The sequence below is a fragment of the Stigmatopora argus genome, chromosome 9 (assembly GCF_051989625.1).
Source record: "Stigmatopora argus isolate UIUO_Sarg chromosome 9, RoL_Sarg_1.0, whole genome shotgun sequence".
In the NCBI taxonomy this organism is placed as follows: domain Eukaryota; kingdom Metazoa; phylum Chordata; class Actinopteri; order Syngnathiformes; family Syngnathidae; genus Stigmatopora; species Stigmatopora argus.
The window spans coordinates 12,860,501-12,874,141 of NC_135395.1; the positions used below are offsets into that span (position 1 = coordinate 12,860,501).

Consider the following 13,641-nt stretch of genomic DNA (forward strand, 5'->3'; position numbering starts at 1 on the left):
AGTATAGTAAGGCTTTTTTCTTAAAAAATGACATAGTATAGTAAGGCTTTTTAAATTAAAAAACGACATAGTATATTAAGGCTTTTTTTCTTATAAAAAACGACATAGTATAGTAAGGCTTTTTTTCTTAAACGACATAGTATAGTAAGGCTTTTTTTCATAAAAAACGACATAGTATAGTAAGGCTTTTTTTTCTTAAAAAACGACATAGTATAGTAAGGCTTTTTAAATTAAAAAACGACATAGTATATTAAGGCTTTTTTTCTTAAAAAAAACGACATAGTATAGTAAGGCTTTTTTTTCTTAAAAAACGACATAGTATAGTAAGGCTTTTTTTTCTTAAAAAACGACATAGTATAGTAAGGCTTTTTAAATTAAAAAACGACATAGTATATTAAGGCTTTTTTTCTTATAAAAAACGACATAGTATAGTAAGGCTTTTTTTCTTAAAAAAACGACATAGTATAGTAAGGCTTTTTTTCTTAAAAAACGACATAGTATAGTAAGGCTTTTTTTTTCTTAAAAAACGACATAGTATAGTAAGGCTTTTTTTCTTAAACGACATAGTATAGTAAGGCTTTTTTCTTAAAAAATGACATAGTATAGTAAGGCTTTTTAAATTAAAAAACGACATAGTATATTAAGGCTTTTTTTCTTATAAAAAACGACATAGTATAGTAAGGCTTTTTTTCTTAAACGACATAGTATAGTATGGCTTTTTTTTCTTAAAAAACGACATAGTATAGTAAGGCTTTTTAAATTAAAAAACGACATAGTATATTAAGGCTTTTTTTCTTTAAAAAACGACATAGTATAGTAAGGCTTTTTTTCTTAAAAAACGACATAGTATAGTAAGGCTTTTTTTCTTAAACGACATAGTATAGTAAGGCTTTTTTTTCTTAAAAAGCGACATAGTATAGTAAGGCTTTTTTCTTAAAAAATGACATAGTATAGTCAGGCTTTTTAAATTAAAAAAACGACATAGTATATTAAGGCTTTTTTTCTTAAAAAAACGACATAGTATAGTAAGGCTTTTTTTTCTTAAAAAACGACATAGTATAGTAAGGCTTTTTTTTCTTAAAAAACGACATAGTATAGTAAGGCTTTTTTTCTTAAAAATTGACATAGTATAGTAAGGCTTTTTTTTTCTTAAAAAACGACATAGTATAGTAAGGCTTTTTTTTTCTTAAAAAACGACATAGTATAGTAAGGCTTTTTTCTTAAAAAATGACATAGTATAGTAAGGCTTTTTAAATTAAAAAACGACATAGTATATTAAGGCTTTTTTTCTTTAAAAAACGACATAGTATAGTAAGGCTTTTTTTCTTAAAAAATGACATAGTATAGTAAGAAGGCTTTTTTTCTTAAAAAACGACATAGTATAGTAAGGCTTTTTTTTCTTAAAAAGCGACATAGTATAGTAAGGCTTTTTTCTTAAAAAATGACATAGTATAGTCAGGCTTTTTAAATTAAAAAAACGACATAGTATATTAAGGCTTTTTTTCTTAAAAAAACGACATAGTATAGTAAGGCTTTTTTTTCTTAAAAAACGACATAGTATAGTAAGGCTTTTTTTTCTTAAAAAACGACATAGTATAGTAAGGCTTTTTTTCTTAAAAAACGACATAGTATAGTAAGGCTTTTTTTTCTTAAAAAACGACATAGTATAGTAAGGCTTTTTTTTCTTAAAAAACGACATAGTATAGTAAGGCTTTTTTCTTAAAAAATGACATAGTATAGTAAGGCTTTTTAAATTAAAAAACGACATAGTATATTAAGGCTTTTTTTCTTATAAAAAACGACATAGTATAGTAAGGCTTTTTTTCTTTAAAAAACGACATAGTATAGTAAGGCTTTTTTTTCTTAAAAAACGACATAGTATAGTAAGGCTTTTTTTTCTTAAAAAACGACATAGTATAGTAAGGCTTTTTTTCTTAAACGACATAGTATAGTAAGGCTTTTTTTCTTAAAAAACGACATAGTATAGTAAGGCTTTTTAAATTAAAAAACGACATAGTATATTAAGGCTTTTTTTCTTATAAAAAACGACATAGTATAGTAAGGCTTTTTTTCTTTAAAAAACGACATAGTATAGTAAGGCTTTTTAAATTAAAAAACGACATAGTATATTAAGGCTTTTTTTCTTATAAAAAACGACATAGTATAGTAAGGCTTTTTTTCTTAAAAAAACGACATAGTATAGTATAGTAAGGCTTTTTTTCTTAAAAAACGACATAGTATAGTAAGGCTTTTTTTTCCTTAAAAAACGACATAGTATAGTAAGGCTTTTTTTCTTAAAAAACGACATAGTATAGTAAGGCTTTTTTTTCTTAAAAAACGACATAGTATAGTAAGGCTTTTTTTCTTATAAAAAACGACATAGTATATTAAGGCTTTTTTTCTTATAAAAAACGACATAGTATAGTAAGGCTTTTTTTCTTAAAAAAACGACATAGTATAGTATAGTAAGGCTTTTTTTCTTAAAAAACGACATAGTATAGTAAGGCTTTTTTTTCCTTAAAAAACGACATAGTATAGTAAGGCTTTTTTTCTTAAAAAACGACATAGTATAGTAAGGCTTTTTAAATTAAAAAACGACATAGTATATTAAGGCTTTTTTTCTTATAAAAAACGACATAGTATAGTAAGGCTTTTTTTCTTAAACAACATAGTATAGTAAGGCTTTTTTTCATAAAAAACGACATAGTATAGTAAGGCTTTTTTTTCTTAAAAAACGACATAGTATAGTAAGGCTTTTTAAATTAAAAAACGACATAGTATATTAAGGCTTTTTTTCTTATAAAAAACGACATAGTATAGTAAGGCTTTTTTTCTTTAAAAAACGACATAGTATAGTAAGGCTTTTTAAATTAAAAAACGACAGTATATTAAGGCTTTTTTTCTTATAAAAAACGACATAGTATAGTAAGGCTTTTTTTCTTAAAAAAACGACATAGTATAGTAAGGCTTTTTTTCTTAAACGACATAGTATAGTAAGGCTTTTTAAATTAAAAAACGACATAGTATATTAAGGCTTTTTTTCTTATAAAAAACGACATAGTATAGTAAGGCTTTTTTTCTTTAAAAAACGACATAGTATAGTAAGGCTTTTTAAATTAAAAAACGACATAGTATAGTACGGCTTTTTTTTTCTTAAAAAACGACATAGTATAGTTAGGCTTTTTTTCTTAAACGACATAGTATAGTAAGGCTTTTTTTCTTAAAAAACGACATAGTATAGTAAGGCTTTTTTCTTAAAAAATGACATAGTATAGTAAGGCTTTTTCAATTAAAAAACGACATTGTATATTAAGGCTTTTTTTCTTATAAAAAACGACATAGTATAGTAAGGCTTTTTTTCTTAAACGACATAGTATAGTAAGGCTTTTTTTCATAAAAAACGACATGGTATAGTAAGGCTTTTTTTTCTTAAAAATCGACATAGTATAGTAAGGCTTTTTTTTCTTAAAAAACGACATAGTATAGTAAGGCTTTTTTTCTTAAAAAACGACATAGTATAGTAAGGCTTTTTTTCTTAAAAAACGACATAGTATAGTAAGGCTTTTTTTCTTAAAAAAACGACATAGTATAGTAAGGCTTTTTTTTCTTAAAAAACGGCATAGTATAGTAAGGCTTTTTAAATTAAAAACGACAGTATATTAAGGCTTCTTCTAGTACTCTATATATTTCTAGCAAAGCAGTACGTCTTGGGAATTTGCGTCAATTTCCTTTAATGGAGCAGCTTGCGAAAATATCCCCAACTATTCACCCGTCACCTAAATGTGTTGCTGTACAGCAGTCCACAAGGGATGCTGTGACCGATTATGACCAACGATCTAATGGCATTTCTCAATTGGATTCCTAATATTATGCAACCCCAATTCATGTGGAAAGAAAAGTCCACACAGCTGGAATGAAGTGTCCCTTTGACTTGAAAGTGAATCCTGCTTTTGTTTTCAGGAGTCATGGTGGAATGAAGTGGCCCGGCGACTCAGTGGTTAGCGTGTCGGCCTCGCAGTTCTGGAGTCTTCAGTTCAAATCCAGGTCAGTCATCGTGTGTGGAGTTTGCATGTCCAGGTACACTGGTTCCCTCCCACGTTCCAAAAACAGGCTAGTTAGACACTCTAAATTGGCCCTAGGTATGAACGTGAATGGTTGTTTGCCTCATCGGGCGTTGCTAAAGTGAATTGAACTCAAATTTCTACAACAGTAGAACCAAGTAATCACTTAAACGCTGAGAATTAATACAGGAGAAATAACTTTATTCAGTTGTTCAAAATAGAGCAGTCACAGATTCAATACCATATACGATTATATTTGAGCTATAAAAAACAAATCCACAGCAAAGTTGTTTACGTGTATCTATTCAAAACTGAAATACAGCAAGACAAAAAAACCAAGGTTTAGAGGGGAAAAAACTGAGATGATTGACTGTGCGTAACAAAATGTTTAAAGTAAGCACACACGGCCACCTGGGATTAGTTCGCTGATGCCAAACAAATAAAATAGAATTTGAGTGGGAAACTAAAGTAGAAATTTTTGACAAAGCATCACAATTGACATTGTCAAAAAAAAGCACTTTGATCAAGGGACAAATTTAAAGCTTTGACATGTTGAGTTTCTTCAGATAAATCAGAAGCCTCAAGTCTGGACAAACAAACCATATAAAGGAAATCTCACTCTTTCATTCAATGCCTTCCTCTCAAAATGAGAAGATGGGTATTGATACAGCAATTTGGGCCCATTCTTGGTCAGTGGAGGGTTGGTCTTATTGACAGAAAAGGAAGAACAAGCAACTGATTGTTTAGTCTACTGCAGGTTTTATAAGACTTCATCAATTAGTCTCAAAATCGAGAATATGTTTAAACGGTTACAACGAAAATTGCACAAACTTTGGTTCGTTACAGTTTGGGCCGTGATAATTTCAAACGTCACATTAGCCCTTCGTGTTAGATAATTATTGCTTAAATTGAAATAAGGCAGTCATCAGATTGCATAGTTGAACATTTGTGATAAAACCATTAGCCTCCAATAATGGAAAAATACCCTACCCCAAAAAGCAATATGGTAATATAACCTCAATAGTAATAGTATTGTGGAATTAGATAACATACATTAAAAAAAGGAAGGAAATGAAAAGAAAAATGTCTGTCTAATTTGATCCCTTTACTATTTTCCACACAAGAATACAGCAGTGGTATGGAATTGAGATGTGCAGACACATACACTCATTTAAAAAAAAAAAGATCTTTTCGATAAAATGGCAAGCTTGATCTCTACAAAAAAAAAATCAAATTAGGGCCAATCTAGATACTATCCATTGCTTTAAACTCGCTGAGGGCCTGCACTGGGTTGATGTGCTTCTTGTGAGAGGATCTTTTGACCCGATTTGTTTGGCCGTCATCCTGTTTCTCTCTCTTCACCAGAGGCTTCTTCTCAGGTGCCTTCATCCTCCAGGAGATAGCAGGCATGTTGAGGGCCTCCATACCTTTGTTCTTCTGGTACTTGGTGGAAGCCACGTATGACGCCTTCACGGTGGACACCACGGTGTTCATCAGATTCTTCGCCGCTTGAATGAGGGACATGGCGCTGTCCAACTAAATCACACAAGAAAGACAAAGCGAGGTGAGTTTTAAAAAAAAAAGGTGAGGCTGGTCAAAGGAGAAAAGCAAAGGCTTCAATGTTTAGAGCCTCCAATCAACAACCTTTTCACATTTTAACATATAAACATATGCAGGGAATTGGAGGATAGAGGAAAAAGGTCAGACTAATTTAATCCCAACAATTTAAAAGCCTCAGAGACCTTGGTGACACTTATGCTAAGTGTGAAAGCACTGTCTTCTTTCACATTGGCTGAAAGGAGAAAAGGATTCATTATTTCTTGCATAAAGGCTTGCTATTAGAGTCAGGTTGACTGGCAAGTGGCTAATTAATGCTTTAATAACCCTGTAAACATTGCTCATCTTGAAAATTGGGGAAGCATGTGGGCAGTATCTCGTTTTTTCTGTCATACAAAGCCGTTTGCTAGTTTATTAGTTAAGACAGAGCAAAGACAATTTAACAAAGATAAATTTGGTTTAAATCCAGACAAGCAAATGCGGTGCCGCTAGAGTTTTTCTCCACAATGATTTAAAAGCACCACCTCTTCACTGGATTGTTGTTTAAAAGCACTATTCTCAGAAATATCTCATGTCATTTTCTGAACCGCTTTATCCTCATTAGGGTCACAGGGAGTGCTGGGAGCAATCCAACTATCTCCAGGCCAGAGACGGTGGACAGTCGATCGCAGGGCACAAAGAGACGGACAACCCTACACGCACCCATACCTAGGAGCAATTTAGAGTGTCCAATCAACCTACCATGCATGTTTTTGGAATGTGGGTGGAAACTGGAGTACCGGGAGGAGACCCACGCTGGTCCGTGGCGAACGTGCAAACTCCACACGGGAACGTGACCTGGATTTGAACCCAGGACCCATGTACAGTAATACCTTGACATACGAAGAATTTGAGATAGCAGTAACATTGTGTCTGTCTCTGTCTGTCTGTCCATCTGTCTCTGTTCACCTGTATCTGTCTGTCTCTATGTCTGTCTGTCCGTCTCTGTGTCCTTCATTCCGTCCGTCCCTGTGTCCATCTCTGTCTCTGCATCTGAGTGTGTGAGTGTGTGAGTGTGAGTGTGTGTGAGTGTGTGTGAGTGTGTGTGAGTGTGTGTGAGTGTGTGTGAGTGTGTGTGAGTGTGTGTGAGTGTGTGTGAGTGTGTGTGAGTGTGTGTGAGTGTGTGTGAGTGTGTGTGAGTGTGTGTGAGTGTGTGTGAGTGTGTGTGAGAGTGTGTGAGAGTGTGTGAGTGTGTGTGAGTGTGTGTGAGAGTGTGTGAGAGTGTGTGAGAGTGTGTGAGAGTGTGTGAGAGTGTGTGAGAGTGTGTGAGTGTGTGTGAGTGTGTGTGAGTGTGTGTGAGAGTGTGTGAGAGTGTGTGAGAGTGTGTGAGAGTGTGTGAGAGTGTGTGAGAGTGTGTGAGAGTGTGTGAGAGTGTGTGAGAGTGTGTGAGAGTGTGTGAGAGTGTGTGTGAGAGTGTGTGTGAGAGTGTGTGTGAGAGTGTGTGTGAGAGTGTGTGTGAGAGTGTGTGTGAGAGTGTGTGTGAGAGTGTGTGTGAGAGTGTGTGTGAGAGTGTGTGTGAGAGTGTGTGTGAGAGTGTGTGTGAGAGTGTGTGTGAGAGTGTGTGTGAGAGTGTGTGAGAGTGTGTGAGTGTGTGAGTGTGTGAGTGTGTGTGTCAGTCAGTGTGTCAGTCAGTGAGTCAGTGAGTGTGTCAGTGAGTGTGTCAGTCAGTGTGTCAGTCAGTGAGTCAGTCAGTGAGTCAGTCAGTGAGTCAGTCAGTGAGTCAGTCAGTGAGTCAGTCAGTCAGTCAGTCAGTCAGTCAGTCAGTCAGACTGACTGACACACTGACTGACACACTGACTGACACACTGACTGACTGACAGACTGACTGACAGACTGACACACTGACAGACTGACAGACTGACAGACTGACACACTGACTGACTGACTGACACACTGACTGACTGACTGACTGACACACTGACTGACTGACTGACTGACTGACACACTGACTGACTGACTGACTGACACACTGACTGACTGACTGACACACTGACTGACCGACACACTGACTGACTGACTGACACACTGACTGACCGACACACTGACTGACCGACACACTGACTGACTGACTGACACACTGACTGACACACTGACTGACACACTGACTGACTGACAGACTGACTGACAGACTGACACACTGACAGACTGACACACTGACTGACTGACAGACTGACAGACTGACACACTGACTGACTGACTGACACACTGACTGACTGACTGACTGACACACTGACTGACTGACTGACACACTGACTGACTGACTGACTGACTGACACACTGACTGACTGACTGACTGACACACTGACTGACTGACTGACACACTGACTGACCGACACACTGACTGACTGACTGACACACTGACTGACCGACACACTGACTGACCGACACACTGACTGACTGACTGACACACACACTGACACACTGACTGACTGACTGACACACTGACACACTGACACACTGACACACTGACTGACTGACTGACTGACACACACACTGACTGACTGACACACTGACTGACTGACACACTGACTGACTGACTGACACACTGACTGACTGACTGACACACTGACTGACTGACACACTGACTGACTGACTGACACACTGACTGACTGACTGACACACTGACTGACTGACTGACACACTGACTGACTGACTGACACACTGACTGACTGACTGACACACTGACTGACTGACTGACACACTGACTGACTGACTGACACACTGACTGACTGACTGACACACTGACTGACTGACTGACACACTGACTGACTGACTGACACACTGACTGACTGACTGACACACTGACTGACTGACACACTGACACACTGACTGACTGACACACTGACACACTGACTGACTGACACACTGACACACTGACTGACTGACTGACTGACACACTGACACACTGACTGACTGACTGACACACTGACTGACTGACTGACACACTGACTGACTGACTGACACACTGACTGACTGACTGACACACTGACTGACTGACTGACACACTGACTGACTGACTGACACACTGACTGACTGACTGACACACTGACTGACTGACTGACACACTGACTGACTGACTGACACACTGACTGACTGACTGACACACTGACTGACTGACTGACACACTGACTGACTGACTGACACACTGACTGACTGACTGACACACTGACTGACTGACTGACACACTGACTGACTGACTGACACACTGACTGACTGACTGACACACTGACTGACTGACTGACACACTGACTGACTGACTGACACACTGACTGACTGACTGACACACTGACTGACTGACTGACACACTGACTGACTGACTGACACACTGACTGACTGACTGACACACTGACTGACTGACACACTGACTGACTGACACACTGACTGACTGACACACTGACTGACTGACACACTGACTGACTGACACACTGACTGACTGACACACTGACTGACACACTGACTGACTGACACACTGACTGACTGACTGACAGACTGTCAGTCTGTCAGACTGTCAGTCTGTCAGTCAGTCAGTGTGTCAGTCAGTGTGTGTGTGTCAGTCAGTGTGTGTGTCAGTCAGTGTGTCAGTCAGTCAGTGTGTCAGTGTGTCAGTCAGTCAGTGTGTGTGTCAGTCAGTCAGTCAGTGTGTCAGTGTGTCAGTGTGTCAGTCAGTCAGTCAGTGTGTCAGTGTGTGTGTCAGTCAGTCAGTCAGTGTGTCGGTCAGTCAGTGTGTCGGTCAGTCAGTGTGTCAGTCAGTCAGTGTGTCAGTCAGTCAGTCAGTGTGTCGGTCAGTCAGTGTGTCAGTCAGTCAGTCAGTCAGTGTGTCAGTCAGTCAGTCAGTCAGTGTGTCAGTCAGTCAGTCAGTCAGTCAGTGTGTCAGTGTGTCAGTCAGTCAGTCAGTCAGTCAGTCAGTGTGTCAGTCAGTCAGTCAGTCAGTGTGTCAGTCAGTCAGTCAGTCAGTGTGTCAGTCAGTCAGTCAGTGTGTCAGTCAGTCAGTCAGTGTGTCAGTCAGTCAGTCAGTGTGTCAGTCAGTGTGTCAGTCAGTCAGTCAGTGTGTCAGTCAGTCAGTCAGTGTGTCAGTCAGTCAGTCAGTGTGTCAGTCAGTCAGTCAGTGTGTCAGTCAGTCAGTCAGTCAGTGTGTCAGTCAGTCAGTCAGTGTGTCAGTCAGTCAGTCAGTGTGTCAGTCAGTGTGTCAGTCAGTCAGTCAGTGTGTCAGTCAGTGTGTCAGTCAGTCAGTCAGTGTGTCAGTCAGTCAGTCAGTGTGTCAGTCAGTCAGTGTGTCAGTCAGTCAGTGTGTCAGTCAGTCAGTGTGTCAGTCAGTCAGTGTGTCAGTCAGTCAGTCGTTCAGTGTGTCGGTCGGTCGGTCGGTCAGTGTGTCGGTCGGTCGGTCGGTCAGTGTGTCAGTCGGTCGGTCGGTCAGTGTGTCAGTCGGTCGGTCGGTCAGTGTGTCAGTCGGTCGGTCGGTCAGTGTGTCAGTCGGTCGGTCAGTGTGTCAGTCGGTCGGTCAGTGTGTCAGTCAGTCGGTCAGTGTGTCAGTCAGTCGGTCAGTGTGTCAGTCAGTCAGTCAGTGTGTCAGTCAGTGTGTAAGTCAGTCGGTCAGTGTGTCAGTCGGTCGGTCAGTGTGTCAGTCGGTCGGTCAGTGTGTCAGTCGGTCGGTCAGTGTGTCAGTCGGTCGGTCAGTGTGTCAGTCGGTCGGTCAGTGTGTCAGTCGGTCAGTGTGTCAGTCGGTCAGTCAGTCAGTCAGTGTCTCTATAGCCGTCAGTCTCTGTCTGCCTGTCTCTGTCCGTCTGTCTCTGTCCGTCTGTCTCTGTCCGTCTGTCCGTCTGTCTGTGTCCCTGTCTCTGAGTTTGTCTGTCTGTCCGTCCATCAATCCTCCAGCCATCTGCAAATTCCACGTTGTATAAAATGCCTCATTTATTTATTAAACATCATAACCAACAGTTATTTGTTCCTCCGTTAGATGGTGAATTACAACCAATAAAATGTTTTTCCATTGAAATATCCTGTTTTTGGTGTTTTTTCGGAGGGTGGGAACAGATTAACTTGTATTTAGTACATTTCTCTGGGAAATGTTGATTTGAGATGAGAGTTAATCGACATACGAGATCAGTCAAAGAACCCAATAAGCTCGTATTGCAAAGTATAACTGTATTGAATTTATTGCAAACTTAGTGATTTAATGTGACAGTATAGTAAGGCTTTTTTTTCTTAAAAAGCGACATAGTATAGTAAGGCTTTTTTCTTAAAAAATGACATAGTATAGTAAGGCTTTTTAAATTAAAAAAAGACATAGTATATTAAGGCTTTTTTTCTTATAAAAAACGACATAGTATAGTAAGGCTTTTTTTCTTAAAAAAACGACATAGTATAGTAAGGCTTTTTTTCTTAAAAAACGACATAGTATAGTAAGGCTTTTTTTTCTTAAAAAACAACATAGTATAGTAAGGCTTTTTTTCTTAAAAAACAACATAGTATAGTAAGGCTTTTTTTCTTACAGGACATAGTATAGTAAGGCTTTTTTTCTTAAAAAACGACATAGTATAGTAAGGCTTTTTTTTCTTAAAAAACGACATAGTATAGTAATGCTTTTTTTTCTTAATAAACGACAAAATATAGTAATTCTTTTTTTCTTAAACGACATAGTATAGTAAGGCTTTTTTTCTTAAAAAACGGCATAGTATAGTAAGGCTTTTTTTCTTAAAAAAACGACATAGTATAGTAAGGCTTTTTTTCTTAAAAAACGACATAGTATAGTAAGGCTTTTTTCTTAAAAAATGACATAGTATAGTAAGGCTTTTTAAATTAAAAAACGACATAGTATATTAAGACTTTTTTTCTTAAACGACATAGTATAGTAAGGCTTTTTTTCTTAAAAAAACGACATAGTATAGTAAGGCTTTTTTTTCTTAAAAAACGACATAGTATAGTAAGGCTTTTTTTCTTAAAAAAACGACATAGTATAGTAAGGCTTTTTTTCTTAAAAAACGACATAGTATAGTAAGGCTTTTTTTTCTTAAAAAACGACATAGTATAGTAAGGCTTTTTTTCTTAAAAAACGACATAGTATAGTAAGGCTTTTTTTCTTAAACGACATAGTATAGTAAGGCTTTTTTTCTTATAAAAAACGACATAGTATAGTAAGGCTTTTTTTCTTAAAAAAACGACATAGTATAGTAAGGCTTTTTTTCTTAAAAAACGACATAGTATAGTAAGGCTTTTTTTTCTTAAAAAACGACATAGTATAGTAAGGCTTTTTTTCTTAAAAAACGACATAGTATAGTAAGGCTTTTTTTCTTAAACGACATAGTATAGTAAGGCTTTTTTTCTTAAAAAACGACATAGTATAGTAAGGCTTTTTTCTTAAAAAATGACATAGTATAGTAAGGCTTTTTAAATTAAAAAACGACAGTATATTAAGGCTTTTTTTCTTATAAAAAACGACATAGTATAGTAAGGCTTTTTTTTCTTAAAAAACGACATAGTATAGTAATGCTTTTTTTTCTTAATAAACGACAAAATATAGTAATTCTTTTTTTCTTAAACGACATAGTATAGTAAGGCTTTTTTTTCTTAAAAAGCGACATAGTATAGTAAGGCTTTTTTCTTAAAAAATGACATAGTATAGTAAGGCTTTTTTTCTTAAAAAAACGGCATAGTATAGTAAGGCTTTTTTTCTTAAAAAAACGACATAGTATAGTAAGGCTTTTTTTCTTAAAAAACGACATAGTATAGTAAGGCTTTTTTCTTAAAAAATGACATAGTATAGTAAGGCTTTTTTTCTTAAACGACATAGTATAGTAAGGCTTTTTTTCTTAAACGACATAGTATAGTAAGGCTTTTTTTCTTAAAAAAACGACATAGTATAGTAAGGCTTTTTTTTCTTAAAAAACGACATAGTATAGTAAGGCTTTTTTTCTTAAAAAAACGACATAGTATAGTAAGGCTTTTTTTCTTAAAAAACGACATAGTATAGTAAGGCTTTTTTTTCTTAAAAAACGACATAGTATAGTAAGGCTTTTTTTCTTAAACGACATAGTATAGTAAGGCTTTTTTTCTTAAAAAACGACATAGTATAGTAAGGCTTTTTTTTCTTAAAAAACGACATAGTATAGTAAGGCTTTTTTTCTTAAACGACATAGTATAGTAAGGCTTTTTTTCTTAAAAAACGACATAGTATAGTAAGGCTTTTTTTCTTAAACGACATAGTATAGTAAGGCTTTTTTTCTTATAAAAAACGACATAGTATAGTAAGGCTTTTTTTCTTAAAAAAACGACATAGTATAGTAAGGCTTTTTTTCTTAAAAAACGACATAGTATAGTAAGGCTTTTTTTTCTTAAAAAACGACAAAGTATATTAATTCTTTTTTTCTTAAACGACAGTATAGTAAGGCTTTTTAAATTAAAAAACGACATAGTATCTTAAGGCTTTTTTTCTTATAAAAAACGACATAGTATAGTAAGGCTTTTTTTCTTATAAAAAACAACATAGTATAGTAAGGCTTTTTTTCTTAAAAAAACGACATAATATAGTAAGGCTTTTTTTCTTATAAAAACGACATAGTATAGTAAGGCTTTTTTTCTTAAAAAACGACAGTATAGTAAGGCTTTTTTTCTTAAAAAACGACATAGTTTAGTGAGGCTTTTTTTCTTATAAAAAACGACATAGTATAGTTAGGCTTTTTTTCTTTAAAAAACGACAGTATAGTAAGGCTTTTTTTCTTAAAAAACGACATAGTATAGTAAGGCTTTTTTTCTTAAACGACATAGTATAGTAAGGCTTTTTTTCTTATAAAAAACGACATAGTATAGTAAGGCTTTTTTTCTTAAAAAAACGACATAGTATAGTAAGGCTTTTTTTCTTAAAAAACGACATAGTATAGTAAGGCTTTTTTTCTTAAAAAACGACATAGTATAGTAAGGCTTTTTTTTTTCTTAAAAAACGACATAGTATAGTAAGGCTTTTTTTCTTAAACGACATAGTATAGCAAGG

The 13,641-nt window shown here is 36.0% G+C and overlaps 1 protein-coding gene across 2 annotated transcripts in view; it reads right to left on the bottom strand.

Annotated features, from left to right (window-relative positions):
* Window positions 1-4,241: 4,241 nt before the first annotated feature.
* The window catches only part of ctnna1 (catenin (cadherin-associated protein), alpha 1), a 57,982-nt gene continuing 48,582 nt past the window's right edge, over window positions 4,242-13,641 (bottom strand). For both annotated transcript variants that reach the window (XM_077609309.1, XM_077609310.1), the window contains exon 18: window positions 4,242-5,597. In XM_077609309.1, coding sequence (XP_077465435.1) covers window positions 5,307-5,597 — 291 coding nt within the window. In that variant the 3' untranslated portion in view covers window positions 4,242-5,306. The remainder of the gene's footprint in view (window positions 5,598-13,641) is intronic.